The sequence below is a fragment of the Recurvomyces mirabilis genome (genome assembly GCF_035927965.1).
Source record: "Recurvomyces mirabilis strain CCFEE 5264 chromosome Unknown scaffold_3, whole genome shotgun sequence".
NCBI classification, from domain to species: domain Eukaryota; kingdom Fungi; phylum Ascomycota; class Dothideomycetes; order Mycosphaerellales; family Teratosphaeriaceae; genus Recurvomyces; species Recurvomyces mirabilis.
The window spans coordinates 265,502-292,026 of record NW_027041937.1 but is presented as its reverse complement, the minus strand read 5'-3'; the positions used below and the strand labels follow the sequence as shown (position 1 = coordinate 292,026).

The following is a 26,525-nucleotide window of genomic DNA, read 5'->3' as shown; positions in this document are numbered from 1 at the left end:
GACCAAACGATAGGACACTTGGGCTACTCTTCTTAGTCAAATGGCGTACAGACCATGTTTCGCTAGGTTCTGCTACCCAGGTACCATCAATCCATCACAACTGACAACATATTACTACCCACCCGAAGGACAAAGCAGCCGCGAGACAGCAACATAATCAACTTCCTCCGTCCGCCGCCGACGAGCCACAGGGCCCCTTACCCCAATAGAAGACCCTCTCGCCAGATACTCCTCCACAACCCCCTGACAAGGCCACGCCCTTCGAAACCCTCGAATCAACGGCTTCCCACTCCGCCCTTGCTCCCCCTTCCTCAAACCCGCCTTGAACTCCTCCCGATCGAGATCGATCTTACCCCCAAAAAGCTCCGCCTCGAGCTGAAAGCCATCTTCCGCCACATTACAACCCGGGAAGAAATAATAATGATTCGACTCCCTGCCCCTCGCCGCATTGACCGCCGCGTGAGCTAGTTCATGTAGTAAGGTCTTCGCGAGCTCGAATTGTAACCACACCTTATCCGCTTCCGAGATCGCTGAATTCGTGAGGGAGTCGTAGAAGTACGAGGAGATTTGGATTTCGCTCTTGTGGCCTTGTAAGTGTAATGCGGCGCGCTGTTGGCGTAGGTGTTTGCATCTTCCACCTCCGTAGCGCGGCTGCTTGCTTTCGAGATCAAAGGTTACGCAGTCTGCCAGAAGTTTCAAAACGTGGTTTGTGCGCCGGATTTGGTCGTGGGTTAGTTTTCGTGGTGCATCCGTGTACATGAAGTGTCTTGTTCCTGCTTTCGCGTCTTCGGGTGTCCGAATCTCGATTGTGTCGCTGAAGAAAACGGTGTACCAGAAGCCGAGTAAATGGTCAGTTGCTAGAAGTCGAGAGGCGAGTCTTAGAGCGGGCCTCATCGCTGTGGCGCAATCTCTGTACGTTTGTAGATTTGCCGGCCTGAAGATGGAATGGATCTTGGTGTCTGTATGCTCGGGCTTGTGCCGCCTTCGTTCTTCGCGCTCATGGCGGTGTTTGATTTTATCGACAACGGCATATGCAGTGAGGATGAGTACAGCGAGTGACATCTTCGCAAGTGCATCAGTGGTACTGCAAACATTCGGATGCGAGATTGCTATCAGTCTTGATGTTGTCGTCCAGTTGTTTCTTCAGACCAAGGATGTGTGTGCCAGAAGTGCTCGGTCGGTTGAAGATACCTAATCGTGCATGTGTCTACGTCCAAGTCAGTGGAACACTCACCGTGGTCCTGACACCAGGCTCCATCTGTCAGCTGATCGCTCTCCGCAAACAAATGAAGAAACGCCTTTGCTCGTGATCATGAACGAAAACTTTCCATATATGTACATCGCTCCCTAGCATGCTTTCTCCCACCATGTGTATCCCACACGACTAGATCTTCTTCTCATTCGCAAGCTTCTCCGTCTCCTTCTGCAACTCCTTAATATTATCCTTCGCACTCGTGCCCGTCTCACCCCGATCGGCTTTCACCTGATAACCAAGAAAATGTCAACTTCGTCCTCATCGGTCCGCTCACCCTCCACGAAACGACAGCAAGGCCGGAAGACTTACAATACTCTCACTATCACTAGCCAGCTCATCTTTCCAGTGGCCCTTGCCCTCCTTCTGCTTCTGCAGCTGATCCTGCTTATGCGCCTCCACTTCTTCCGGGCGGCCCTCGTTGTCTGCATTTGTCGTAGTCAGCTATACTGCCTATGCTCGTCTCGACGACTAGGATGAAGCATGGATGGGCATACGTAGCGCAGACTCCTTGCCCACAGCCAATACCCGACAACTCTGGAACGACCTCGAAGCTCCTCCAATGGCGCGGAAGGGTGCTTGGCGGGCGATGAAAGGCATTCGTAGGGCGGACATGGTTAGTGGAGAGTTACGAAGATCGGAAGGATTGTTCAAATGACGGCGAGCAGAGTGCAATACGTCGATATATACTTATGGCTAAGGCGCGAAGGATGTCTTGAGGTTTATTATACACCACCAAGCACAGACCTCTGCGATCTGGAAGCTCTCGATTCGTGCTCCCTCGGCTTCTACGATCGACATCATACGTCAAGCTTCCTCCCCTTTGTCGTGATGACGGCTAGGCACGCTCGGTATAGATGCGAAGTCATTGTCAAGCACAGAATCACAGGTCAATGATGTCGAGTGCTGAGGTTCAGAGGCAAAGCGGATAATGAAGTATTGCTCATACTCAGCTATACACCCAGTAGCCAGATCCATACCAAGCCACAGGGAGAGGATACAAGAACCCAAGTACACAATCTCAGTGCACACCATCCCACTGACCCAAGAGCACAGCAAACAAAAACAACCCCGTACATAGCAAGAACATGGTATCTCCCCCTTTCATCCGCATAGCACCAAAAGACAAACAGACATCCACCGCTCGATGTCAGTCAACCGTCCCCAAAACGCCGTGTGGGCAGCAACAACAACAACTCCTATTTCCATCTGTACCATGCAAAATATCCTTCGTGACGGTCCTTTGCTGTATCTCCCAAAAGTCATTTCCGCTTTGTTTTGTTTCGTTACCGTGATCCTACGACCGACCAACACCCGTGCCAAAAACAAGAGTAGAAAGGGTTTATGTGCGCGCCAAAAACATGTCCAGTAATCGCCTTGCTTGCTTGCTTGCTCGAGTGTAATGCTTTCGTAATGCTGCTGCTGCTGTCAAAAACGCCGATTCATCCAGGTGTATAGTGAAGCCGTGTATTCGAAGTAGTCGTCATGAGTAGGGATTTTTTTGTACAGGGTGTGGATCAACCTCAATCAACCAACAGGGTATCGAAGAACGAAATCATCAGCCTTGCCGCTCGTTGTAGGCTGATGGTGAGATGGAAGGTTTCGCAAGACCTGATGACAAGACGCAGGAACGCAGAACAGCATTACTTCAGCAGTACACTCGCAAGCGTGGCAAGATCTACCAGCGGCGCATGTACTGCTGCTGCATCTGTCGGCCTGGCGAGACGGATAGTGGTGGACTCGCGATGGACCGAGTGGAGGGGTCCACTATCGGGATAGCGTTTCGTGAGCGCTGGGCCAGTGGCTGGTGCAGCTTCATCTGCTGGTGAGATGAGTGCTGGTAGCCGGAAGATGTATTGCTGTATGTGTTGGGTGCGGTGGAGAGGAAGAAGGATGGGGTGGGCTGAGCCTGCTGCTGGAGCGGACTTGCTTCGGGCGAGCCGGACGACAGCGATCCTCGATCGGATGAGGAAGAGGAGTGTATGGATTGGAGCTGTAGTGTATTGTAAGCATGGCTGCGGGTAGGCCTTCCGTGCGACATGCGCTGGTGGGCCAAACATACATCATCCTTAGTCAAAAGATGGAATGGGCAGAACAGCTCATCATCGTCAAACTCGAAGCTCTTCGCAGCCTCGAAGCGCTGGAGGTAGTCGACATATGCTGGAGTCTCGGGCGCCTCTTTCGGACTCCTTTGAGCCTTGTATTGCCGATGCGCATTCTGCGAGTTCACCCTCGGACCTCGCCGGCTTCGACCGTGGTGGCCGTGGTTGTGTGAAGAGCCGTTTGGTAGGTAGTGCTGAGCGCCATAGTAGTGACTTGCCATGATGTGGGTTGATATGACGTTCGTTGCTGGGATTGTCGGTGTTCCTTTCGTAGGTGTAGACGTCGAGACGCTCAGATCATAACAAAGCAGCGGCTATTCTAATTGCAGGTACGTGGAGGAATGGGTGAATGTCGTCTGGAGAGTAAGACAGTGAGAGCGTTTGGGGCGTGGATATCGTGGATGGGATGCGGTATATCGTACAATGCGAATTGAGAAAAGATGGCGTGAATGGACGGGGATGGTGTGTGGTGCGTGGTGTGGCGAGGCAAGAAGGAGAGTGGGCAGGGCACACGCACTGGCTTCGCCGCTAAGAGATGGCCCCGTATTTCTTAGCGTTGAATTCGGCTCCGATCGGCGGACTCGACTGATGTTTCGTTTGCGGCCATCGTCAAAATAATATGACTGTACATTCGACAGCAGTGATTTTACGAGTATATTCTGCAGAGGTGATTTGCGTTATCATGCGCCGCCTGTAGGTTGTTGAATAACTTCCTCATTATTCCCAGTCGGCGACATGCGACTCGATTCACTCGAGGCGCCCATGCCAACGTACACCATGCAGACGGGACTGCGGCTGCGGCTGGGTTACTACTGGCGCTAAATAGTGCATGTGCTCTCCATTATTCACCGCCAGCGAAACGTTCTGTTTTCAGACCTGCAGGATATTATTTCTGACTGCAACCACTCGAGTGGCTTTCACCACGCGGATGTATGCATTTTGCGCATGTCAATGGATGCGCCCCGGACACGTTCGAAGCAGGGAGCTTTTTGCGTAAGCAGCCTTCTCCGTCATCGCAGCAGTAAGACATTGTGGAGGTGGCGGAGCCTTGCGACATTTTAGATGCTTGTGCAGCTGTAATAAAGGCTGTCGTGAAGGTCTCCACGCAGGGATGTCGATCCATGGTCCATCTCAGACTTCGTGAAAACGACTCGGTTTGAGCGAGACATGCGATTTACGCGATCCCCGTGGGGTTCGCTGGTGACGATAGCTTGGATCCTGATGTAGCAGCGAACTCACGGTGCGCAAGCTCAGAGAAATGGCTGCGGCGTCCGGTCTGTTGGGTACATGACCGCTGATACCGCTATGAGGCCAAGAGTGTTCGAGCCATATGTTCTGTCTCGAGACAACGATGACGGACGCTTTCTTGGAGTATCGCTGTATAGTCAGGACCGAATCCTTGGGACCGAATTCCTGGGTGCTGTATGACCGCACGATGGACAATGAGACTCGTAAGGCTGGAGTGGTTAGTCGGTAGGCCAGAGTGGTCATTCCTGTCGGCTCACTTCTGCCATGGTCGGGGAGGATTATTTCTATATAAGTTACTTTGAGGTGAGTTGAGGTAGGAGCAGGTGAAGCGGGTACGACAAGACGTCAAGTCAGACTTCGCAAGTTTGCGCTCTTACGAGCATTGCAAGTAGACTGTGATGTTCTGCTGTAATGCCGGAAGGTCACTGAAGACGAGCAGTTGTCGTCGTTCTCTGAACCCGCACGTACTCCATCTGCGTTTATGCAAGAGCACAAGTTATGCTATCGATAACGTTGCGTTGCGTCAGGTGGGATGTTTCCATCAAAAAGTTCAAAGCATGCGCCCACGCTCCCACGAACACACAACACAACATATCGCAACATATCGCAACAAATCACCTCCTAAACCACAAAGATGGCCCAACAAAACGGCGAACGCCTCCAAGGTGCCTCCCTCGCCAAAGACCTCTTCGAAGACATGCACAGCAAAGTCTCCCAAACCACCGGCACCCCCGACGAACCCGAACAAAAAGTCGTCGAAGAGATCGAATCGCTCTGCATGAATTGTCACGAAGATGGCATTACACGACTCCTCCTAACACGCATCCCCTTCTTCCGCGAAATCATCATCATGTCCTTCAGCTGTGACAAATGCGGCTTCCACAACAACGAGATCCAGTCGGCTGGCGAGATCCAACCAAAGGGCACCAAGTATGCGTTCCGAGTGGAGAAGGAATCGGATTTGCAGCGGCAGGTGGTGAAGAGCGATCTTTGTGTTTTTCGCTTGGAGGATCTGGATTTGGAAATACCGGCTGGAAAGGGACAGTTCACGAATCTGGAGGGCGTGATTAGTGGTGTGCGGCAAGATCTTGAGAGCAATCAAGCAGCGAGATTAGAGCAGATGCCAGAGGTTGCTGAGAAGGTGGCGGGGATCATACAGTCACTGAAGGATATGGCGGAAGCGAAGAAGTTTCCATTCATGGTTTCTGCGGACGATCCGTCGGGGAATTCGTGGATAGAGTGGACGCCGGGAGATGCTGCGGGCAAGTGGGCGAAGAGCGAATACGATCGGACGGCACAGCAGAATGGTATGCTAGGACTCGGCGACGATGTACCGCAGCCTGGGCAACACGATCACGATCATGATCACAGCACAACCGCGCCTGCGACTGAGATACGACCTGAATATCAAGCTCAAGGCCTTGTTGGTGGTGGCGGCGCAGAGACCAACGGTGAGCGAGCAGTGAATAACGTCGACTCAGAGGACATCGTCGAGAACCAGGTCTACTCCTTCCCAGCATCATGTCCAGGCTGCACACGACCCTGCGCAACAAATATGAAAATGGTCAATATTCCCTTCTTCAAGCAAGTCGTTATCATGAGCACAGTCTGCGACGACTGCGGCTACCGATCAAACGAGGTGAAATCAGGTGGCGAGGTGCCAGAGAAAGGCCGAAGGATTATCTTGAGAGTGACTACTAAGGAGGACCTCTCGAGAGATATCCTCAAGAGCGAAAGCGCAGCCTTGTCGTGTCCTGAGCTTCAACTACAAGTAGAGCCCGGCACGATGGGCGGTCGCTTCACCACCGTCGAAGGCATCCTGACCAATATCCGCAAAGATCTCCGATCGCAGGCCTTTGGCTTATCAGACGGCGACGCGGCCAATGTCCCAGACAGCGACTCCATGCAATCCGAAACCAGGCGATCATGGGACGACTTCTTCAATAGCTTGTCCGAAGCCATCGATGGCTCGAAGCCTTTTACGCTTGTGCTGGAGGATCCGCTGGCGAGTAGTTACGTGCAGAGTTTTACTGCGCCGGAGCCGGATCCGGCGATTCAGGCGGAGGATTATGAGAGGACGGAGGCGGAGAAGGAGGATTTGGGGTTGAATGATATGAAGACTGAGGGGTATGAGGAGACGGCTTGAGAAGAGTGTAGCATCCTTGTATGTAATAGAATGGATACCCAAATCAAACAGAGGTCCACATTGCTCATATCGCGAGCGACGAGCTTTAGCGTCCTTTTGTCAGAGTTGGTTGAGCTTCGCGGCAGCACGTAAGGGTCGACGATCAGCGCTTGTGATGGTACTGCCACCATCCACACCAACATACCCTACAGCCCTGGAGCGGTGAGGTCGATCAGAGGTACGCATCGTGGCTGTGGCTGATGTGAAGCTCGGGAGCTCGCGGGCTGTAGTTCACACTTAGCGGCCCAGTCAAAACTGTGAAGAGCGCTTGTCAAGCATGAGCAGGGCCTCCGTCAAACACGCGAAGGGCGTCTGCCAGGCATGTGGAGGCCGGGACGCCGCAGATCAAGGGAGGTCTTCAGGGGCACCACACCGACGCTGCTCGGCGGCCCTAGAGAGCTTCATTGATTGTGCCACTCATGCCCTCCTGCCAGAACGCTAGCTACTTTGATGTGGTGGCTCTTCGAGCATGATCGCCTGTACTGAATGTTGTTGTCAGTTCCTGCCATCCGGGAAAGAAGATGTCACTTGCCTCTGGGCGACTGCACACGAGCACCAGCCAAGAGCACCTTCTTTGCTGTGTCATACAGCAACGTCCGCTACAGTCATTCAAGCGTGATAATACTTCTCCCGCTCGTTCGGAATGTCTAGTCTTGATGATCGTATCTCAAGTTTTCATGAAGTCCTTGAGATCGAATCCAGGTTTGGTGGTCCCCGTCTTCATCTTGGTCTGCTGACTCGCAAGTAGAGCTTGGAGACTCGTCTTCTTGCTGCGAGCTTTCCTGGAGTCTGCGGTTCTTTGCACAACTGGTTGCTCTGTCGAATGTGGTACATCCAACGAAGGGGTCTTGAGCAATTCGGATCTCGCCTGTACGGCAAGGGTGGCAGTGTTGGTAGTCATGTGTCTAGACTCCTTAGACTGCTTTGAAATAATCGGCTTGCTGGATTGCTTGACAGTCACAGTGTTGCAACGGAGGCACTTGGGGTTGCCGGATGCTGGGCGTCCCTGAACATTCCGCCTCTGCTGTAGGCGGCGTGCATTCGGACCCGAAGGTCGAGGAAGCTCACAAGACCAACCAAGCAGTAAGATGTTACCACAAGCGGTACATATCTCGAATGGAGTCTCGGCGGACGGCAGATTTTGCTGGCGGCGGAAGGCCCTTTCTGTGGAGCGTAGGTGAGCAGAAACGGCAGGGGAGGACACCATTAGGAGGTCGGACGCCGCCACTAGATGTCTCCGGCGTGCTGCGTTCGATTCGGCAGACGCCATCCACCTCCCGCGGTATTGGTGTCGTTAGTCGTCGATCCGTGAGGTGCGTTTAATGAAGAAGAAGCTCTCGAAATGGCGCGTTAATTGGCACGGGACTGCCCGCCGCTACTGATGGAAGCATGCAGTTTCAAGATCTTGACATGCATTTTCCTTGAAATCGCCCACCTTCCTAGCGACGAAAAGCATTGCAGTCACGCGCAAAGCTCATTCACAGGAGATGAGTGCGCTGGCATAATGACTGCTAACCTGATCGAGAAGCAGGGGTTGCGACTCGCCGTGGAGGGCTGCGGCCATGGAACACTTCACGACATATATGCCTCGATCGAGGAGGCGTGCAAGAGCAAAGAATGGCCTGGAGTCGATCTGTTGATCATCGGCGGTGACTTTCAGTCTGTACGGAATGCGTTCGATCTTAATTGCGTAAGCATGCCGGCAAAGTATCGGACCATGTGTGACTTTCACGAGTACTATTCTGGCCAGAGGACGGCGCCATATCTGACAGTCTTCGTTGGAGGCAATCACGAAGCAAGTAACTACCTCTTCGAGCTCTACTACGGAGGCTGGGTGGCCCCGAATATCTACTACCTCGGCGCAGCAAACGTACTTCGTGTCGGACCACTACGGATTGCAGGCATGAGTGGTATCTGGAAAGGCTACAACTTCCGTAAACCACATCACGAACGTCTACCGTATAATGAGAGCGAACTTAAGTCTATCTACCACACCCGAGAGCTCGATGTACGCAAGCTTTTGCAGATTCGATCACAAGTCGACATCGGCATAAGCCACGACTGGCCCAAGGGTGTGGAGTGGAAAGGGAATTGGAAGCAATTGTTTCGGTTCAAGAAGCATCTTGAAGATGATGCGAGAGGTGGTCAGCTGGGGAGCGTGGCCGCTCAGCAGGTCCTTGAGCGGCTTCGCCCGCGGCATTGGTTCAGTGCTCATCTTCACTGCAAATATGCTGCCGTCATCGACCACAACGACACTTCGGAGCCACAGAACTCACTTCCGTCGGCAAGCGCTAATATGCCTGTGCCCAAGAACGACAATGAAATCGATTTGGATGACGATCTTGATGATTCAGCAGCTAATATCGAAGCCGTCGTCAATCGCAACGATGCCGAGATCGACCTCGAGCTGGAAGACGATGTGAACGGCGTTGCAGAAGTTACTCCAGGCCAAGGAGTGGATGGACTGCAGATTCCAATAGAAAAACACGCTGCACTTGCGCAACCCACCCTTAGCGAACAAGCCGTCGCCGCACGATCAGCTTTGCCCGACGCCTTCAAGCGCCAGCCACTCCCGATCAAAGAGCCTGTCGAGCACCCCCCTGACATTACCAATATTACCACGAACTTCCTGGCTCTGGACAAATGTCTACCACAAAAGCAATTCCTCCAACTGCTTGATATTCCTATATTGGACGGCCAACCGCTGGATCGACCACTAAAGCTCTGCTACGATCGCGAATGGCTAGCAATCACTCGAGCTATCACACTCAGTGAGCCGCCGCAATTTGGCAATCCAGAGGCTGTCATTCCTCGAAGCAAAAGTCAATCTGAGTATCGAGTACTCATCGACGAGCAGATGAAGTGGGTTGAAAAGAATTTGGATGCGGAGCAAATGGTAATTCCAGAGAACTTCGAGGTGTTAGCACCAGTCTATGATGGTGGCAATTGGATCCTGCCGCAGTGCGCTCAAGTTGAAGAGCACCCCAATTCACAGACTGCCAAGTTTTGTGAGATGCTGCAGATACCGAATGCCCTTGCTATAAGCGACGAGGATCGAGTTGCCAGGTTAGCTGCAGGTCCGAGACCAGATCCTGATGCTGAGCGCTTCAACGCAAGTCGTGGCCGTGGTGGGTTTGGTGGTGGACGTGGCCGTGGCCATGACAGAGGCAGGGGTAGAGGCAGAGGCCGAGGTCGTGGTCGTGGACGATGAGATGTCTTTCAATCGAGACGCTGTTGAGCTGGAAGCTGTACCTCATGCGGCAGGCAGATTGCGACCGAACTTTCGTCAGGTTGCGTGCCGAGAGGCGAACATGAGTCACGAATTGCTGACTCGATACGCTCCCACCCTGATCGTGAGCATTCTAGAGCCAGATCTATATCACCTCCTGCCACCTCTACCTCCTCTTCCGCCCCTCCCGCCACCACCTCCACGCTTCCCGCCAGGCATCTTGCCTTTGCGCTCATACAACTTCTCGCGACCAAAAGCAGCATCAGAAATACGCAGATAGCTGATCACGCCTTGATCCACTACAGCTAGAATTACATTCTTATACCCGTGCTTCAGCTTCTGATACAGCTGGCCATCGGGCTTCGGAGGATCGTATGGTGTAGTCTCGAGGAGACTGCTGATTTGCTGCAAACTCGGCACATTGGTCTCGCGAGCGTTGACGACTGCTATGCGGAAGTCGGGGGTGCCATGATCGGACTTCTTGAAGGTTGTATTACCGGGCTTCCAGACGTCGTAGGTCAGTCGGAAGTCGGAATCGGTGTCAGCATGAAATGGCTGCTCAGGGACTGTAATGCTGGTAGGATCGTGCCACTGTATGACAGCAAGCCGGCGGTAGATCTCAGCATAATTGCGATAGAGACCGGGGGCTAGTAGGGTCTCTGAGCCATAGGTCGGTCCTTCAATCCCTTCGGTTCCCATGAAGAACTGTTTCATCCTTGCGAGACTGAGTAGACCTGGTTGCCAAAGTCGTGGCGGCGGAGGCGCATAATGTTCAACTGAAACCCGACGACCAGGACTCTTCCAGTCCTCTGCTCGCATGACCGTATATCCAGCACGTTTCAATCCAGAGTAAACGTGATATCTTTCGAATGTAAGCGCACCACCACGAGCAGCCTCTTCGCCGATGAACATAGCATAGCAAGCCTGTAGACTCATGGGCAAACCTTCCCCATCTTCGTCGTCCTCACTCTTCGGCCAACGTAGATCGATAGTACCACGTTCAACAAGATAGATGATTTCTTCTGGTAAGAACCACATCCGCATCCCACGCATTTCGTCGTCGCCGAGAGGGTCCTCTTTCTTAGGGAGGATCCGACCCATACGGGCGAAGAGTGGGCCTCTGGGGTTCTGAGCATATGCCATGTTCGACTCTGGGTGGTAAGTAGCTGGATTGTTTGTCTTCGGCTGATGCACTCGCTGGAAAGATAGAGCTTTGTGCATGGCCTGTCGCGAAGCGGCTAAAGTGTTTGACTGTAACACTGTTGCATGTGGCTCGAAGTCCTTTTCACCACGTTTTGGGATCTTTGCATCGTTGCCTCTGGAATTTATGTCAATGGGCAGTTCATTCTATCAGTCCGTATACGCATACCTACTTTGCAGTCTGCAAGAAACGAAAGTCCTGTACTTCTTCTGATAAGTCGATTTCATTGTCGTCTGCAGGACCCGGCCGGGGGATGTCTTCTTCATCGACGTCCGCCATCGTGAAGGTGAGATGCCTTTCGGTCACTCCAGTGTCACGGATTGGTTATGGGTCGTCTGCATTGCTTTTCACAGTTCATGGCGGTGGTTGACTCCGATATCAAAAGTTCGGTTTTGGCTCATGTGCGCACAGACCAGGAGCTAGTGCTGCTCGATAGACAACGATACAATCTGCTCCTTCTTTCTTCATTTCGAGTAACACTTTACAACATGTCTGACGTAACACCAGATGATGAATTACTGTCAATGGTACGTAGCCCGGATAACAAGTACCAAGATCATGGCTGATAGCACAACAGCTCCTGGTAAACCTACGCAACGCTGCAGCCACGTTTGGAGAAGGCACGCCACCATACGAAAGCATCAGGACGACAATCGAGGACCATATACGAAGTATGAGAGCTACAGGTTCGAGCACGAACATATCTGGGGCTCGTAAGGCACACGAGGAGGCCCACGCAGCCACCACCGAGCTTTCTGCCTCATTCGCAAATCTGGCATTTCGTCCGAAGCCTACGTGACTGCGACGGCTTCAGTACGCATCGAGTATACTTTCTGGCTGTGCCAAAGAAGACACCATAAGGGTTTGTGATCTCAAGGACTACTTGCCGCTTGCTAGTCGCCAATAGGGTGCTACTCTCACTCTAGTCGCCACCAGCGGTGCCATCACGGAGCTTGATTTGTCCTCCAGATCCTGGGTGTTCTACAGGGTGCCTTCCATCAGAGTCGCGGGAATCTTGCGATCATCGTCCTCACATCTTGGGTCACACAAAGCCGTAGCGCTCACGCAAAGCCATCACAAGCATGAAGGTGTAGAAAGCCACGAGAAGGACGAACAGTGCCAGCTTGCAGAGGTTGTAGGTTCTTCCTGCGCCAGGATGAGCCGTGTCGCTATCTTCTCGGCCCGCAGACTGTGCGTCCATCTCCTCGCTCTTCTCATCGTCCTGCCGAGCGCGTCCGGCCTCGAGGTCGAGTTCTTGCTGAGCTGGCGCAGAAGTGTCTCGCTCCATCTCTACCGTCCCTGGTAATCGTGCTCCGCTCGAGCTCTCTGAGCTTGGGCTCGGCGGTGGCGTGAGAGCTTCGAGGCGACTAGCGACGCAGACGATGTCCCGGCTCTGTATGGCACCATAGCTCCGCACCACCCACCTATTACTCGGTATAGCCAGGCTGCCTGGGAACAGCGGCGAAGTCTCGGTGACATCCACCATGGTCCTCTGATTTGCCGCTGGCGCCGCCATGTCATCTACAGGAGGGCTGGACGTACTATACGACCTACGCTCTGCCAACGACCGCGACGGCTGCATCCTTGCACCAGAATGCTGCCGCTTATTCAGCTCTTCCAACCACGGCTTCCAACTCTCCCGAAACCTTTCAGCACAGCGGCGCTCCGTCCCGCTCTGGTGGCCCTGGATCGGGCATCTTATTCCTGGTACCATGGCTGTGATTCCTTACCTAGACTCTTACTGTATTGTGTTCCTCGTCTCCCCGGGCCTGGAACTCTTGTAGTCGTTTCCTGTCCTTATCCTAACCCCCTCGCACATCGCCCGCTGCGCACCACCGTGACGTGACCAGGAATCGCGCCAGGCAAGCATCTACTACGGCTGGAAAGAGGAGGAGGATGTTCATGTCCCGTGGGATCAGAGCTTGTTCAATGGATTTCCTGCTTGGTATCTGGGGCGGGTGGGTAGTGGAAGAGAGATATATATGTGGAAGGGGAAAGCAGAGGAGTGTGGAAAAGTCTTTTTGGGGTGCGACGAAATATCCTTACCCCAACACGAGGCGAGTGAGTGTGCGGTGCCGGTAGGGAAATAGCATGACTGTGCGTAAGTGGGCGTTATCATTACCAAAGCCACTCAATGGCACGAAAATGGTAAGCAAGATAGAGCTAGTAATCGTCCGTTCTACCACAAAAGCCTGTCCCCGTCAGTCGAGTCAGGCGAACAGAACTCACCGCTAAAGCTAAGCACGCCCAAAGCGTGCCCAAAAGGTGACTCAAACACCATGCATATGCAAGAAATCCCAATCCCATACGCTAACGTCAAGTTCCTCCAGCGCCGAGAACGCCAGAGATGAACGCCCTTTCCTGCTGTCGTACCAAGCGAAAGTATGGAGCGATTACCTCCGTATAAGCTGCCCTGTCCGCGCGCGAAGAAGCTTTTTTTTCAAAGCCTTCAAAAGCCAAGCCAAGCCATTCTAATCGGGCACTCCAGCATGATAATGATAACGCCCGGCAAGACGTAGTCCCTCCTCCCCACGGCTTCGGCCCCCGAGTGTGTCTGCCGCCGTCGTACTCCGTGCTTCCCTATGCTGCTACTGAGCTGGTGGCCGGTCCCGAGCCGAGCCTGATGTTCGTTGCCCGTGTTGCTAGCTGTCCTGAAGCCGGTCGAATGGTGAGCGGTGTTAAGTGCTTGGAACAATGCCCCTTCCCTGCATTATATGGGTTTGTTCCGGAAGAAGAAGGACAGGGTAGGGCAGGGGAAGGGCACAACCAAGATCGTTATTGCTGCCTCGACTGATGCGCCGCCCCTGTACGCGCCCAGTCCGGCCTGGCGTCGATGTCGGTTTAGTCCGTGCGCCGCGCAGAACATCTTGCGCTCGTTCCAGCACTTTCTTCTTCTTCTTCGTCGACGAATCTTCACATCTTCATCTCACAATCCATCCATCCAGCGGATCCAGCAGTTCTTCGTTTCGTAAGGCGGGGGTTCACTCAATCAACACCTTTCGCACCCCCTGTATCATAGCAACCCCCAACATCCGCAACCCAGCCGGATCATTCGCCTTAATAACAGAAGCAGCAGGTAACATGGGATTATCCTGGGAAATATGCTGGGCGTCCTTGGCCGCTTGCTCGATAGCTTCCATTTCCTCTTTGCAACCCGCGTGGTCGTAGGGACAGACTACTATAGGTTGGCGGAGGACGATGTCGCGGGCCGAGGACATTTTGGCCTGGACAAGATATCAGTATAGGTGGGGAGGGGGATCGAGGGGTGGTCTGACTAGTGGAGGGCAAAAATGCTTTTGGGGAATAAGGGTGGGGAGGAATCGCACCTTCACAGTAAGATAATACTCAATCTTATACAACGTCCCCGTCGTCGTAAACCCCACCACCGCATGCATGGGGAACTCCTTCCTCCCCCTGGGTAAAACCCCCTCACTATCCCTCAACTCCCTAGCGGGAAACACCAGGCCCAGATTCGTGAAATACCCGGCCTCGGGCATCCGCACCCCGACAGCTTGTTGGTGTTTGGCGAGGGTTTTGACGCTGCGTTTCGGCTCGTCGCCTTCGGGGTTGTAGACGATTTCTTCGTCGATTCCTACCGTGATGGATTGGATGGTGACTTTTTTGGCTTTTGGGAGCCAGTCGGGATTCGGGGAGAGTTTGATGTAGACTGAGACCGGGTCCAGGGGCCCGTAGCTCCAGCGGGGTAAACTAATGCCCAGCGTTACCAGATGATCGCTCACTCTCTCCGCACTCTCCGGGCGGTTGTACATGCCGAAGGTGCTTAGGGTGTCGTAGCGCGAGATGGGGACGGGGAAGGCGTATTTGCGTTGATCCTGGTGGCCTTGTTGGACTGTGACCACCAGCTCGTAGTATGTCTCCGCCGTCCGCTTATCCAACTGTAGACTCGCGGGCGGCACTCGCCGGGCCATTTCCTCCCCGCCTCGTCCGTAGGGGATGAAGATCACGAATGGCAAATCCATACACAGTACGCTCTCGCTCTCCCTCCCCGCCGCACAGCGAAACAACAGCATCTCTTTCCCCACAAGCTCGGTGATCTCCTTCCGCGCATTGCTGAGTTGAGATCGGATCATCGATTCCGCGGCCGGATTTATGGACTCGCGGCGTTGCAGGGAGACGGTGACGAGGGAGACGGCGACGGGGGCGGAGATGCCCACGCCGGGTCGGATCTCGACTTTTCCTTCTATTCGTGGGAGGGTGGCGGAGATTCCTGGGTAGCCTACCAGGAAGTTTGAGTTGGGGGGGCCGGAGATGCGGACGAAGGCTGCCATTGGGGTTGGCGGAGGGGTGAGTGCATTTAGCGGGACCGCATGGCGCGAGCTGAGGTGTCGCGACGCTTCAGAGGTTGGTGGGGGGGTGGTGGTGGTGGTGGAGGAGTACAGGTGGGTGAATGCGGTGGAGGAGTACAGGTGGGTGAATCGGGTGGGTGTGGTGTGTGTATGATGGTGTGTGGTGGTGGTGTCGAAGCTATGCGAGTATGTGGTGGTCTTTGCGCCAAGAGCTGTATGTGTGTGTATATGAGAGCCCGACGAGCAGCTGAAGCCGTTGCCGAAGCTATGTCAGATGCGAGTGAATGCTGCAGCCAGTAAGCAAGCTGATGCCGATGCTGTATGACAATCGCAAGGCTATATTGTCCCGCAAAGCTGTCGGCGTAATCGATAATGCGCTGTGCTGGTAATGACGAGGTATCGATATATGCGGTTGGAGTAAGACAACAGTGAACCCCCGTGCTGGTTGATTGGATTGGATTATTGGATCGTGGCTCATGACAATCGTGGCGCTTATTGTCTTAACTCGTTTAGTCTAGAGTCTAGAGCGCCCCACAACTCTCGTGCCACGCTAAGCACTCCACTACCCGACGGACTGAACGGCGGGACAAGTTCCATACATGCGCCTCGAGACGAGCTAGTATAGACCTGCATATGTGACAATTCCACAACCACTAACCACCTCACCCGTGCCTTTTCGCTCGACCGGCGAGGACAGCAACACCGCTCGGCAGATAATGGCAGTGACCCTCCAAACCACCCACGGCGACCTCAAACTCGAACTCTTCTGCGCCGCCTGCCCGAAAACAACCTACAACTTCCTCGCCCTCGCCGCCTCAGGCGCCTACAACCACTCCCGCTTCCACCGCCTCATACCCCAATTCATGATTCAAGGCGGCTCCCCCGCCACCGGCACCACTAAATCCAGCCCTTCCATCTATAACAACGGCGCGCAATTCGAAGACGAAATCAAACCCTCCCTCCGCCATCACGGGAGGGGCCTGCTGAGTATGGCTAATAAGGGTCCGGGGACGAATGGGAGTCAGTTTTTCGTGACGTTTGCCGCTGCGGGGCATTTGGATGGGAGGAATACGGTTTTTGGGCGGGTGGTGGCGGGGTGGGATGTTTTGGATCGGTTGGAGGGGGTGCGGGTTGATGGGAAGGGGAGGCCCTTGGAGGAGGTTAGGATTCAGGGGGTTAGGGTGCATGCTAATCCGATTGCTGAGGGGGGGTGAGTGAGTGGGTTGGTGGTTTATTGGCTGGGATGGAGATTTCAGTGGGGGTGCGCTTGATGGATGTTGCTCAATTAGGCAAGACTTTGCTTTTGCCTGGTTGGATGGGGAAGGTGATGAGGTGAGGAAGCGAGCTCGAAGGTGAATGACGGCCAGCGATGTGGAGCAAGTCGCCCATCGCATTCTTACTGGGTTTTGGGAATGGCGCGGAGACCCTCCATCCAAGTTTGGCCGGCCCAGGGTGAGGAGAGCTTGCAGTTGGCGATCAAGGATTACACGCACCCGGGCCGTGGATGAGGTCCATGATTTAACGAAGTCATGTCGATCAATGCTGGCTACGAATACAACCGTGAAGATTCGTGAAGCTGCTCATCTGCAACCGCGCTTCCCTCAACTCTACTTTGCTCTGCTCTCCTCTTCTCTCGGCATCGCCATTTCGAGATCAAGATTGAGATTGAGATTGAGATTGCTGGCACGGACCCCTTCTTTGCTCCGGTCATCCGGACGGGTATATAAGAACGAACAGCCAAGACACCGACGACCATTGAGCAGACTGCTCTCTAAGTCTCTTCTCCCCAATGATCCCGCCAAATGCTTGCTCCATCCAGCCGCCGTGAGGATATGGCTCCATCACCCAGGTCCACTACTCTGCTTGAGGGTTGCTCCTTCCCCAACCTGCGCACCCTTCTACATCCAGAGATTAGCCCCTAGGGTCCGTAGATTGGGGATGTAAACAAGCCCGAGCCTGGCAAAGCAAAGCAAAGCAAAGCAGCACGACTGTTCTCGCGGAAATACACACACACAACATGGAAATGATTGAGAACTTGGATGTCAGCGATATCATTGGACTGAATCCTGCTTGGAGCACATAGTCACTGATTCTTGGCTCGATGGGAATGGTGGTGGGGAGATTTTGGCGGCTGTGGACTGGGAGGGTGGGTTTGTGTTGGAGTGGATGGGCCGGGTGGTGGAGATTTAGTGTCAGGATCAGGGTCAGCGTCAGGGTCAGCGTCTGGGTCGGAGGAATGGGGCTGTTGTCTCGAAGTAGAGCGAGATGGTTGTGGCGCTTGGGGCGCCGAGGTTGGCTAATGCTGTGCCGGATTTGGGGGGGAGGTGAAGTTGCTGCTATCGTTTGTGTTGGGACGTTTGTGGTGTGGAGAGTAAGAATACGAGTCGCGGCTTAGATATATCCTCTGTCTGAAGCTCACCATGTCTCTAAAATGTATTATCTGTCGTCTCGACTTACTATCCCTGTTGTGTCCAGGAGATGAAAAACTGCTGTATGGTAATGTAATAGCTAATTCTCTGCAGATTCTAATGAAGATGTAATAAAGTTTTTGTGGATTGTTAGAGTCGAGATCTATATACCTATTCCCTATTATCTTGTAGAAGAAATATACCACTATAGTACAAGTTAAGAACTAGTGATGTGTTACTTCTAGCAGAAAATATCTGTAGTTCTTTTTCCTCTCGTGCAAGCATTTATAAACATATGCCTATAATTTAAGTAGAGATATAGTCCTGACGGAGTCCATCGGCCGTGGCTTGGTTATGTATGAACAGGTGATGTTGCACGAGCACGAAGCACGTGTTTGCTGCTCGTGTCGCCCGATCAGCTTGCCATTACATACGCTTTGCACTTGCGATGTTTGAAGTGGGGCGAGTTGGTGCTGACGAATCAAGAATTGGGGGTTGTGGTTGGTCTCGAGGCACAGTCTTTGGGGAGTTCTGAGTGAAAGTCGCTCCCTCTCCTACAGAAGGTGGAATGTGAAAAGCCTCGGACAGTAGCAGTAGAGGCTGTTCTAACCTACTCGACGACCACCACCTGTTGTCTGCCGCACTGTGCGATCTTGGGACCTACTGTACGAACTACTGTACTTCGGCACTTTCAGCCGAGCAGCCAGAAGCCGCGCCACCAAAGGCTAGCTCTAACCGTCCCTCTTGTTCTACAGTAGCCGTTAGCCGCTACGATTACTACTGTACCATTTACACCCTGTCGTTAACCTTCCTCCCGAACACGTCTCAGACATTGATTTCCAATCCGCATGCGGTAAACAACTCTCTCCACCCTTCCACTCCCTGTTGGGTGACTGCCGCACTTTCCTGGTAACTTTGCTTCCCCTCCCAAGGACATCAACACTGCTGGACGGAGATAGATGACTACAGCCCTCGCGGCAAAACGCAACACCCCCTCCTCCACCACCACCACCTCCACCATGACCGGCCAGACCACCGAGGGCAAGCGCACCTTCTCCGGAGTGAATCTCAACCCCAACGCCAAAGTGAACAACTCGGCCGGCCAGAAGATCAAGAACTTCTTCCGCATCAATTCCAAGAATGACGTATCGTCCGCGAACTCGGAGAATGGCTCGCAGCATGACGGTCAGAGCGAAGGCACCCGCACACCACAACCCCAGCACAATAAGAGCAGTCTGCGGAACAGCCGCTTCATACCACACCTGGGCCGGACGAGAAGCACAACGGTAGCTTCCGAGGGCAATCAGCTAGATGAGGGGATGAGCCCGACTGCGCATGCGAACCCCTACTTTCAACATCAAGGTCCTCCCGCATTACGACATCATAATGATGGCAGCGTGCCGCCTTCACCACCAGATACACCTCACACACCCAAGACTGCCGCTGCCGAAGCCGGAGCCAAGGATGCCGCTGCAGTATCAGGGAAGGAAGAGCTGGCGAGGAAGTTGCGAAGGGTGGCCAGTGCGCCCAATGCGCAGGGTCTATTCAGTAAGAAGAAGAGTGCGAGTGGGGACAGCAGACCCCAGACGGCGGAGCATGAAGCACCACCTAGACTCAACGGCGTGACACAACATGGGAATGCGAGTGCGAGTGCGTTGAGTATGGTGGATACTGTGTCTGCGGATAATGATCTCCTGCCGGTCCCTGGGATTAATGGTGTGATTACACCGGGCAAGCTCCGGAATAGTATCGCTTTCAGAAGGACGTACAGCAGTAATAGCATCAAAGTCCGGAACGTGGAGGTGGGGCCGGGGAGTTTCGACAAGATCAAGTTGATTGGGAAGGGGGATGTGGGGAAGGTGTATTTGGTGCGGGAGAAGAAGAGTACGAGGTTATATGCTATGAAGGGTAAGTCTTGCAGAAGAGATGTAGTGGACATGATGGAGTTGTGCTGATATAGTGGTAGTGCTGTCGAAGAAGGAGATGATCAAGCGCAACAAGATCAAGCGAGCACTTGCGGAACAGGAAATTCTGGCGACGTCGAATCACCCGTTTATCGTCACGCTTTACCATAGTTTCCAGTCCGAGGATCATCTTTACCTCTGCATGGAATACTGCTCCGGAGGCGAGTTCTTCCGAGCTCTGCAGACGAGACCGAATAAGTGCGTGGATGAGGATGCGGCGAGATTCTACGCCGCAGAAGTGACGGCCGCGTTGGAGTATCTGCATCTGATGGGTTTCATCTACCGTGATCTGAAGCCCGAAAGTAAGTTCAAAACCACCATACCAACCCCCCAAACATCGAACCCCTGTACTGATTATGACATCCAGACATCCTCCTCCACCAATCCGGCCACATCATGCTCTCCGACTTCGACCTCTCCAAACAATCCGACCCCGGCGGCCTCCCCGCCATCATCCTCGCCTCCAACCGCTCCGCCTCGGGCATCTCCTCCAACCCCACTTCCGCCAATATGCCCACCATCGACACCAAATCCTGCATCGCCAATTTCCGCACCAATTCCTTCGTCGGGACGGAGGAGTATATCGCCCCTGAGGTGATTAAGGGGTGTGGGCATACGAGTGCCGTGGATTGGTGGACGTTGGGGATTCTGATTTATGAGATGTTGTTTGGGACTACGCCGTTCAAGGGCAAGAATCGGAATGCGACGTTTGCGAATATTCTGAGGGATGAGGTGCCCTTTCCTGAGGGGAGTGGGGGGCCGAATATTTCGAAGTGAGTTTTTTTCCGGCTCTCAAAATCACTCTGCAGGTGGTAATTTGCTGACGTCTTGTTTGTCTTGTTTTCCAGTCTCTGCAAATCCCTCATCCGCAAACTCCTCATCAAGGACGAACTCCGCCGGCTCGGGTCCCGCGCGGGGGCCTCGGACGTGAAAACCCATCCGTTTTTCCGCTCGACTTCTTGGGCGCTACTTCGCCACTCGAAACCGCCCATCATCCCCAATCAGGGCCGAGGCATCGATACGGTTAATTTCCGTAATGTCAAGGAGTCGCATTCGGTGGATCTGGGGGATGGTGGGCGTGGGAGTGGGGGTGGGGTGAATGGGGCTGGTGGGGGAAAGAATAAGGGGTTTGCGGTCCCGGCGGCCAAGATGAAGGGGGTTCCGCTTGATTCGGGGCTGGCGACGCCGGGCGGGGAGATTGCCGATCCGTTTGAGGAGTTTAATAGTGTTACTTTGCATCATGAGGGGGATGAGGGGCATTATAAGACGAATGGGCGTTAGGGAGGTGGTGGCGGTGTGCTTGGTGGTGGGGCGACAGAACTTCCGGAGATGCTTGATCGTGATGTGGGTCAAGGAGTGGACGGATATGAATCTTTCCTTTTCAGCGGAGGGGGAACCTTGTACCTCATGAATCATCTCGGGCATGGCGAAGTACGGCTTAAGATGGGTGGGAAGGGCAGGCATGCAGGGTGCAGGTGTTATATGGGCGTATTGGCGTGGAAGGGGGGTTAAGGGTGGCTGTGTCTGCCTACCGATTGATGATTCTGGGAGACTCTCACTAGGGCTATTGTAGATATTGTGCCAAGGCCTCGTTTTACGATGTTCCAGTTTCGCTGGCAGTGTATAAATCGTGTCGGTGGTGTTTGTTTGGGTGTTGGGAGAGGACGTCTCTGATTGGTTGACTCGCGCCAAGACCATGTCCGGACGCGTTACTGAACCTCAACGTACTTTGTGTTAGTGACCATCACTTCTAAATATACCTTTTGTCGTTACTAACGAGAGGAGCCATGTTGCATAGCAAGTGATTCGGGGCGATATCAAGACACGGCTGCTCAGCACACTTACAGCATGGACGCCTCGCTTGATACACGACCGCACGCCGCTGCCAATGGCGAAGGCGAATTGAGTCCCCTTGAGCAAGAAGTTCTGGACGAGTATGCGAAGTTGGTTGGGAATCTTGATGGGGTAAGTCTAGTTCTCCTACGATACAAGAGAGACGCGATGACCGCACTTATCAGTCGATTGAATCGATCCAGCATCGCATCCCGACCAAGAAATAGCTACTGATTAGAGATGTTTATCAGCTCTCCACAATCCTAGCAGAGCTTGCTGCGAACCCTTCGGCGGAAATCCTGGATGCGCTGAGGGGTTTGGAGCGCAAGACCACGACGGTTTTTACGTTGTTGAAGGCGAGTGTGTATAGTATTGTGCTGCAGCAGGAGATTTTTGGCGACGAGGCTGGTGGGGAGGAGGGGAGTACGCCGAGGCGGTGATGGGTGGTAAGCTGATTGGTGATGGTGCTGCTGATTGTCGAGCCGATGCTACAAGCGGTCTGGATCTGATGGCAAAGAATGCCGGGTGTGGTCGCAAATGGGGATTGGCATGTATTCACGCTGGCCTAGATGCCCGAAGGCTGCTGTTTGCGCGCTTGGCCGAGAGCGATTTCGCATTTTCGTGCAAGAGGTTGTTGCGGCCAGCCTCGGACGTCTGCTTCGTGCGAGGATGCCTCTGGTCGCGAGGAGGCCGGCACCCATCTCACCAATAGTGGTACCCTTAAAGTCCTCCTGCCCCGCCCTTCTCAGTGGCGTTTCCACTTAACTTTCGACTTGAGCCTTCAGAAAGTCATGCTTCAAAGAGCGCCACGGTCGAGCTTGTTGCGGCGAGCGACAAAAGATTCGATGACCGCCAGACAACCCATCGTACGCGGCTGTGATCCGAGCATCCGGCCATTCGAGCATTCGCGGTACGACAGCGATGCGATCGTGACTATCCAAACTCGGTGCCTTGGTCAAGATGCCACCAAACAGAGCGTTCTCAAGCTCGAATCCTTCCTCACTGGTTGCGCAGCCATTCAGGACGCAGATTTCGTTCGCACTAATATCGGGTCTCGGCAGCATTGCAGCATGAGCGAGCTCGTGTACAAGTGTGTTGGCGAGTCTCATCATGCACGAGTGATGTTTCCAGGTACCTGGCCGAGCGCTTGCTCCCGTAGACTCCGGACTTCGAATTGAGGTAGATGCAACAACGCTGGGTCTCTATCAATCCAGTCGCTCCAGCCTCAGTCCCGCCCAGGTCCACCAGGAAAATCAGCTACCTCTCCAACGAGTTTATCGTTGGGCTTGTTGAGGATCCTCCCGGCACTCCACTGGGTGTGCCAGAGCCACCCAAGTGGAAAACACGAGCCGAGTTCAAGGACTGGCTGCATGGTTGTGACGCTGCCAAGGGCGATGAAGAAGACTTGGAGGAAAGTGCGGAGGACACGTCCGAAGACGAAGAGGACTGGGCTATCGCTGCAGGAGGTTCCACGATCACCAGAGTGGACTCGGCGACCGCTGTCAATGACCTAGCGAACGAAACTAAGAGTCGCGCGAACTCTGAGGAGCAAATGCTTTTGGAGTTCCTCTCACTGTCTATCTCCCCATGACCACCCGATCAAGGCCGTCGAGTCCGCGTCCAGCAAAACGTAAAATCAACAATAAGATGACAGCGACCACAAGCAAACACGAGCTGCGGTGGTCGCAACATAAAGCATGATGGCATGAGGATGGCGCGACGATAAATCGTCGTTCCTATGCTCTGTACAACGGAGCGTTGGGCCTTCTCATAGCCAGCATGGTTTGGACGGCGGCACAGGTGACCAAGAGGATGGCGTGAGATAGCTGGATAGGGAGTCTCATACAGACGCTCTGCACTATTTTGATCAGCATAATGGCGGAGCGCGTAGCCTTTCCTGCATCAGGACGAGGAGGTGTGGGAATGGTTGCGGCAAGAGGATAGGGTGTGGCAAGAGGATGGCTCGACGAGGGATCGTCGTACATGGCTCACGATTGAAGTATCGTTATGCTCAGTGAGTGCATGGCCTTCTCTTGCCTTTGGCAGGTCATGGACAATGCTGATGACAATGCTGATGACACTGCTTTGCGTTGGCGTCGAAGGTTTTCACGGCTTTCACAGTAGTACTACAGCATACAGAGCACACATAAAGCTAGCGCCATATCGACTTCCGTTCACTTGTTCCTGACGTTGTTATGACCCGAAGATGCTCCGCTGTACCTCATGCTGGACGTTGGTGTTGATCGGACGGTGATCAAATGTAGGTATCGATTACGTGAAGCGTCAACTTAACCACAGCACAGCATGGAGTGGTTGCGTGCAGCGCTCGGACCGATCAGGTGAGGATACGTTGGTAGTGATGACGGTGTGCTGTGCGCAAGCAGTATAGTGTGGTCAATCAACAATCCATCTCTGCATCGGCGGAAGCACCCAAGTAGCATAGGCATGCCTCTCCTCAGGGAGCACTGTAACGCCTGGAATGAAATCTATGCGTGTGGTGCCAATCTTGCAGTAGTATCGCACTTTGGCCACTTCATCCGTAGTGTCATCGCTCATACCCACGAGGACGGCAGTAGCGTATTTGTCTAATGCAGCCATGTATTCACGGCCAGCTGGGAGTGCAAGGAGTAGCGCGAGATACTGTTCTGCTGCGAACTCGCTGGCACGGCGATGAAAGCACGATCGAGCGTCTTCGAGGAGCGTTATGGCGTAGAGCTTCCCGTCTAGCATGAAGTCAGAGGTATCTCGCATTAGCACCGGCTCAGAGGTACGTGCAGGCCCAGCCAGCATGATGGCCGGCAGTGTAGTATGGAGACCTTCTGGTGACAAGACATTTGGCGGTCTGACCTCGACTAAGCTAGTCCCGTCTTCTGACGTAGGCTTGTGACGAGTTGACACCACCACTTCGATGCCATATGGCGCAAGCAGTGTCTGTGGACACCACCCAAATCCTATCCTCTCCAACCTCGGACCACGCCCGAAGAGTACATTATCTGGTACATGTGGCATCATTTGCAGTAGCATAGGCATTCGCTCGTGCTCATCAATCGCTAGTAGTGGTGACGGATCGAGTCCGAGAAATGTTGCTATACAGATCGTTTCATCGCCCTTCCGACTGGCAAAACGATCCTTGAAAGCGATGAGCACACGTTGCTCGCGCACTCTGACCTGTTCGGCGGAGGTGGCTTGGTCGTATAAAGCACCTGCAGAAGAACAAAGTTGATACTCGAGTACCCGACGTAGATCCTGCAGGATTCTATGACACCGGTGTGTGCGGTAGTCATATTTGGCATCCCATACGTGAAACATACTACTCTTCCCATCCACAACGGCAAGGCATGGATTGAGCGCGCCTTCTTGCAAGGTCCATAGCCTTTGCATCCAGCCCGACAAGAACGTCTTTGCATAAAGCTCGATGATAAGCGCACCACTGTCGAGCTTCCGGGTCTCCGGGCTGAGGACAAGCACCCGAATTGCGTTCTGATAGATCTGTCTCATGTGCGTGATTGCCGAGTTCCGCAATTGCTGGTGGTGGGGAGCGACTGGTACGCATAATGTATCCATCCAGAAAAGTGGCGAACCCTCTCCCCAAGAATCGCTTGGAGAGCTCCCGTTTTCTCGCTGCATCTGCGCCTGCAGGACTTGCCATATCTCGAGCAATGCACACTTCGGTAAGTAGTGACCTTCAGTGTTTCCAGTGCCTTCTCCAAACACGTGCGAATGTGCAGTGTAGCGGTCTCCAGGTTTGTACTCTCGGACGCCCAGACCAAGTGCTGCTGTGGGAGGATTGGTCTGATCATCGTATCCGGCGATATCTGTGATTGGCACATGGTAAGGTTTCTTGACAAAGTAGAGCAAAGGAATAGATCCTTTGCCAATCAGCTTGATTATGTCAATTAGATCCGGCTCAACATTGTAGCATGGGTTGGAACAGTCTTGCGTATGGCTGGGCGTCCGCACGCCTGCTGTCTGCAAAGCAAGACATATGATCTCGGTACACTCGCTGTGATCCTTCTCCCTCTCACATGGGCCGAGGGAGATCACGTAGACGACAGTGCCCAGATCAAGATGCGTCAACGCTGATCTTATCAAGCTCGGACACCAGCCATTCGCCGACAGGAGCTTACGCAAGAAACGCTGTCCAGTTTTCCCGGTCGGGATGTAGGGCTCCTGAAAAGCGCGCGCACTTGCGAGCTTAAAGGCTTCTACGACCAGAGCAAGTGATAAAAGGAGCGCAGGCGGCAGTTGAGCAGCGATGTATTTTGGCTTGTGGTGCACCTGCGCATCAATCTGCCAGAGAACATCGGTGGTCTCTTGCAACATGGTGTACACTCTTAAGCGCTCCGCGCGTCTTGTCGAGGTTTCTAGCACCTCTGTGCGATCTGTCCACGCAGTGATGAGGCTAGGTAATGCAGATGTTGTAAGGCTCGATTCGGAGCCTAGCGGAGCCCTTGACGAAAAGCGATCCTGGTCAAGTGGCTCTCCAGTCACCTCTTGTACAAGGCCGAAGAAGAGCCATGCCTGCAGCAAGGCCGCAAGTTGGTCAACAGTGCCACCTTCGAAGACACTGATGTCCTTCACATATTGCCATCCTTGTCGGTTGGGAAAGGACCAGAAGTCACCCTTCTCGTAGCTTGGAGAGCCATAATAGTGGACCCGGAACTCTGGCACTGCGTTCTTCAGAGGGAGATGGTCCATGATCGATCATGGTGCTGAGGGCCATGTAAACATCTCCGGGAAGCACAGAGCTACGGACGCGTTCGATCGCGAATTACTATTGCAGATCGACGAGTCAC

At 53.6% G+C, this 26,525-nt stretch overlaps 14 protein-coding genes across 14 annotated transcripts; 7 read left to right on the top strand and 7 right to left on the bottom strand.

Moving 5' to 3' along the window:
• Positions 1-114: 114 nt before the first annotated feature.
• LTS14_001422 (uncharacterized protein) lies at positions 115-1,062 on the bottom strand (the record flags this gene model as incomplete). Its single annotated transcript, XM_064834131.1, has 1 exon — positions 115-1,062. The coding sequence occupies one exon, from the start codon at positions 1,060-1,062 to the stop codon at positions 115-117; it is 948 nt and encodes a 315-aa protein (XP_064697995.1).
• Positions 1,063-1,384: 322 nt separating this feature from the next.
• On the bottom strand, positions 1,385-1,867 carry LTS14_001421 (uncharacterized protein; the record flags this gene model as incomplete). Its single annotated transcript, XM_064834130.1, has 3 exons — positions 1,385-1,483; positions 1,565-1,677; positions 1,750-1,867. 3 exons carry the CDS (start codon positions 1,865-1,867, stop codon positions 1,385-1,387), a joined length of 330 nt encoding a protein of 109 aa, XP_064697994.1.
• Positions 1,868-2,930: 1,063 nt separating this feature from the next.
• LTS14_001420 (uncharacterized protein) lies at positions 2,931-3,575 on the bottom strand (the record flags this gene model as incomplete). The annotated part of the gene is made up of 2 exons (XM_064834129.1): positions 2,931-3,245; positions 3,315-3,575. The coding sequence occupies 2 exons, from the start codon at positions 3,573-3,575 to the stop codon at positions 2,931-2,933; spliced, it is 576 nt and encodes a 191-aa protein (XP_064697993.1).
• A 1,661-nt stretch (positions 3,576-5,236) lies between these two features.
• ZPR1 (nucleolar zinc-finger protein) lies at positions 5,237-6,748 on the top strand (the record flags this gene model as incomplete). The annotated part of the gene is made up of 1 exon (XM_064834128.1): positions 5,237-6,748. The coding sequence occupies one exon, from the start codon at positions 5,237-5,239 to the stop codon at positions 6,746-6,748; it is 1,512 nt and encodes a 503-aa protein (XP_064697992.1).
• Positions 6,749-8,291: 1,543 nt separating this feature from the next.
• On the top strand, positions 8,292-9,998 carry DBR1 (lariat debranching enzyme; the record flags this gene model as incomplete). Its single annotated transcript, XM_064834127.1, has 2 exons — positions 8,292-8,477; positions 8,538-9,998. The coding sequence occupies 2 exons, from the start codon at positions 8,292-8,294 to the stop codon at positions 9,996-9,998; spliced, it is 1,647 nt and encodes a 548-aa protein (XP_064697991.1).
• Positions 9,999-10,166: 168 nt separating this feature from the next.
• Positions 10,167-11,496, bottom strand: SEN54 (tRNA-splicing endonuclease subunit sen54; the record flags this gene model as incomplete). Its single annotated transcript, XM_064834126.1, has 2 exons — positions 10,167-11,334; positions 11,390-11,496. The coding sequence occupies 2 exons, from the start codon at positions 11,494-11,496 to the stop codon at positions 10,167-10,169; spliced, it is 1,275 nt and encodes a 424-aa protein (XP_064697990.1).
• Positions 11,497-11,705: 209 nt separating this feature from the next.
• On the top strand, positions 11,706-12,016 carry LTS14_001416 (uncharacterized protein; the record flags this gene model as incomplete). The annotated part of the gene is made up of 2 exons (XM_064834125.1): positions 11,706-11,744; positions 11,795-12,016. The coding sequence occupies 2 exons, from the start codon at positions 11,706-11,708 to the stop codon at positions 12,014-12,016; spliced, it is 261 nt and encodes an 86-aa protein (XP_064697989.1).
• A 243-nt stretch (positions 12,017-12,259) lies between these two features.
• LTS14_001415 (uncharacterized protein) lies at positions 12,260-12,733 on the bottom strand (the record flags this gene model as incomplete). The annotated part of the gene is made up of 1 exon (XM_064834124.1): positions 12,260-12,733. The coding sequence occupies one exon, from the start codon at positions 12,731-12,733 to the stop codon at positions 12,260-12,262; it is 474 nt and encodes a 157-aa protein (XP_064697988.1).
• Positions 12,734-14,198: 1,465 nt separating this feature from the next.
• On the bottom strand, positions 14,199-15,506 carry LTS14_001414 (uncharacterized protein; the record flags this gene model as incomplete). Its single annotated transcript, XM_064834123.1, has 2 exons — positions 14,199-14,441; positions 14,544-15,506. 2 exons carry the CDS (start codon positions 15,504-15,506, stop codon positions 14,199-14,201), a joined length of 1,206 nt encoding a protein of 401 aa, XP_064697987.1.
• A 734-nt stretch (positions 15,507-16,240) lies between these two features.
• Positions 16,241-16,738, top strand: LTS14_001413 (uncharacterized protein; the record flags this gene model as incomplete). Its single annotated transcript, XM_064834122.1, has 1 exon — positions 16,241-16,738. One exon carries the CDS (start codon positions 16,241-16,243, stop codon positions 16,736-16,738), a length of 498 nt encoding a protein of 165 aa, XP_064697986.1.
• A 2,213-nt stretch (positions 16,739-18,951) lies between these two features.
• Positions 18,952-21,177, top strand: NRC2 (serine/threonine protein kinase, AGC; the record flags this gene model as incomplete). The annotated part of the gene is made up of 4 exons (XM_064834121.1): positions 18,952-19,840; positions 19,899-20,198; positions 20,264-20,669; positions 20,745-21,177. The coding sequence occupies 4 exons, from the start codon at positions 18,952-18,954 to the stop codon at positions 21,175-21,177; spliced, it is 2,028 nt and encodes a 675-aa protein (XP_064697985.1).
• Positions 21,178-21,744: 567 nt separating this feature from the next.
• Positions 21,745-22,169, top strand: LTS14_001411 (uncharacterized protein; the record flags this gene model as incomplete). Its single annotated transcript, XM_064834120.1, has 2 exons — positions 21,745-21,861; positions 21,981-22,169. 2 exons carry the CDS (start codon positions 21,745-21,747, stop codon positions 22,167-22,169), a joined length of 306 nt encoding a protein of 101 aa, XP_064697984.1.
• Positions 22,170-22,912: 743 nt separating this feature from the next.
• LTS14_001410 (uncharacterized protein) lies at positions 22,913-23,320 on the top strand (the record flags this gene model as incomplete). Its single annotated transcript, XM_064834119.1, has 1 exon — positions 22,913-23,320. One exon carries the CDS (start codon positions 22,913-22,915, stop codon positions 23,318-23,320), a length of 408 nt encoding a protein of 135 aa, XP_064697983.1.
• Positions 23,321-24,123: 803 nt separating this feature from the next.
• Positions 24,124-26,427, bottom strand: LTS14_001409 (uncharacterized protein; the record flags this gene model as incomplete). Its single annotated transcript, XM_064834118.1, has 2 exons — positions 24,124-24,932; positions 25,041-26,427. The coding sequence occupies 2 exons, from the start codon at positions 26,425-26,427 to the stop codon at positions 24,124-24,126; spliced, it is 2,196 nt and encodes a 731-aa protein (XP_064697982.1).
• Positions 26,428-26,525: the final 98 nt, after the last annotated feature.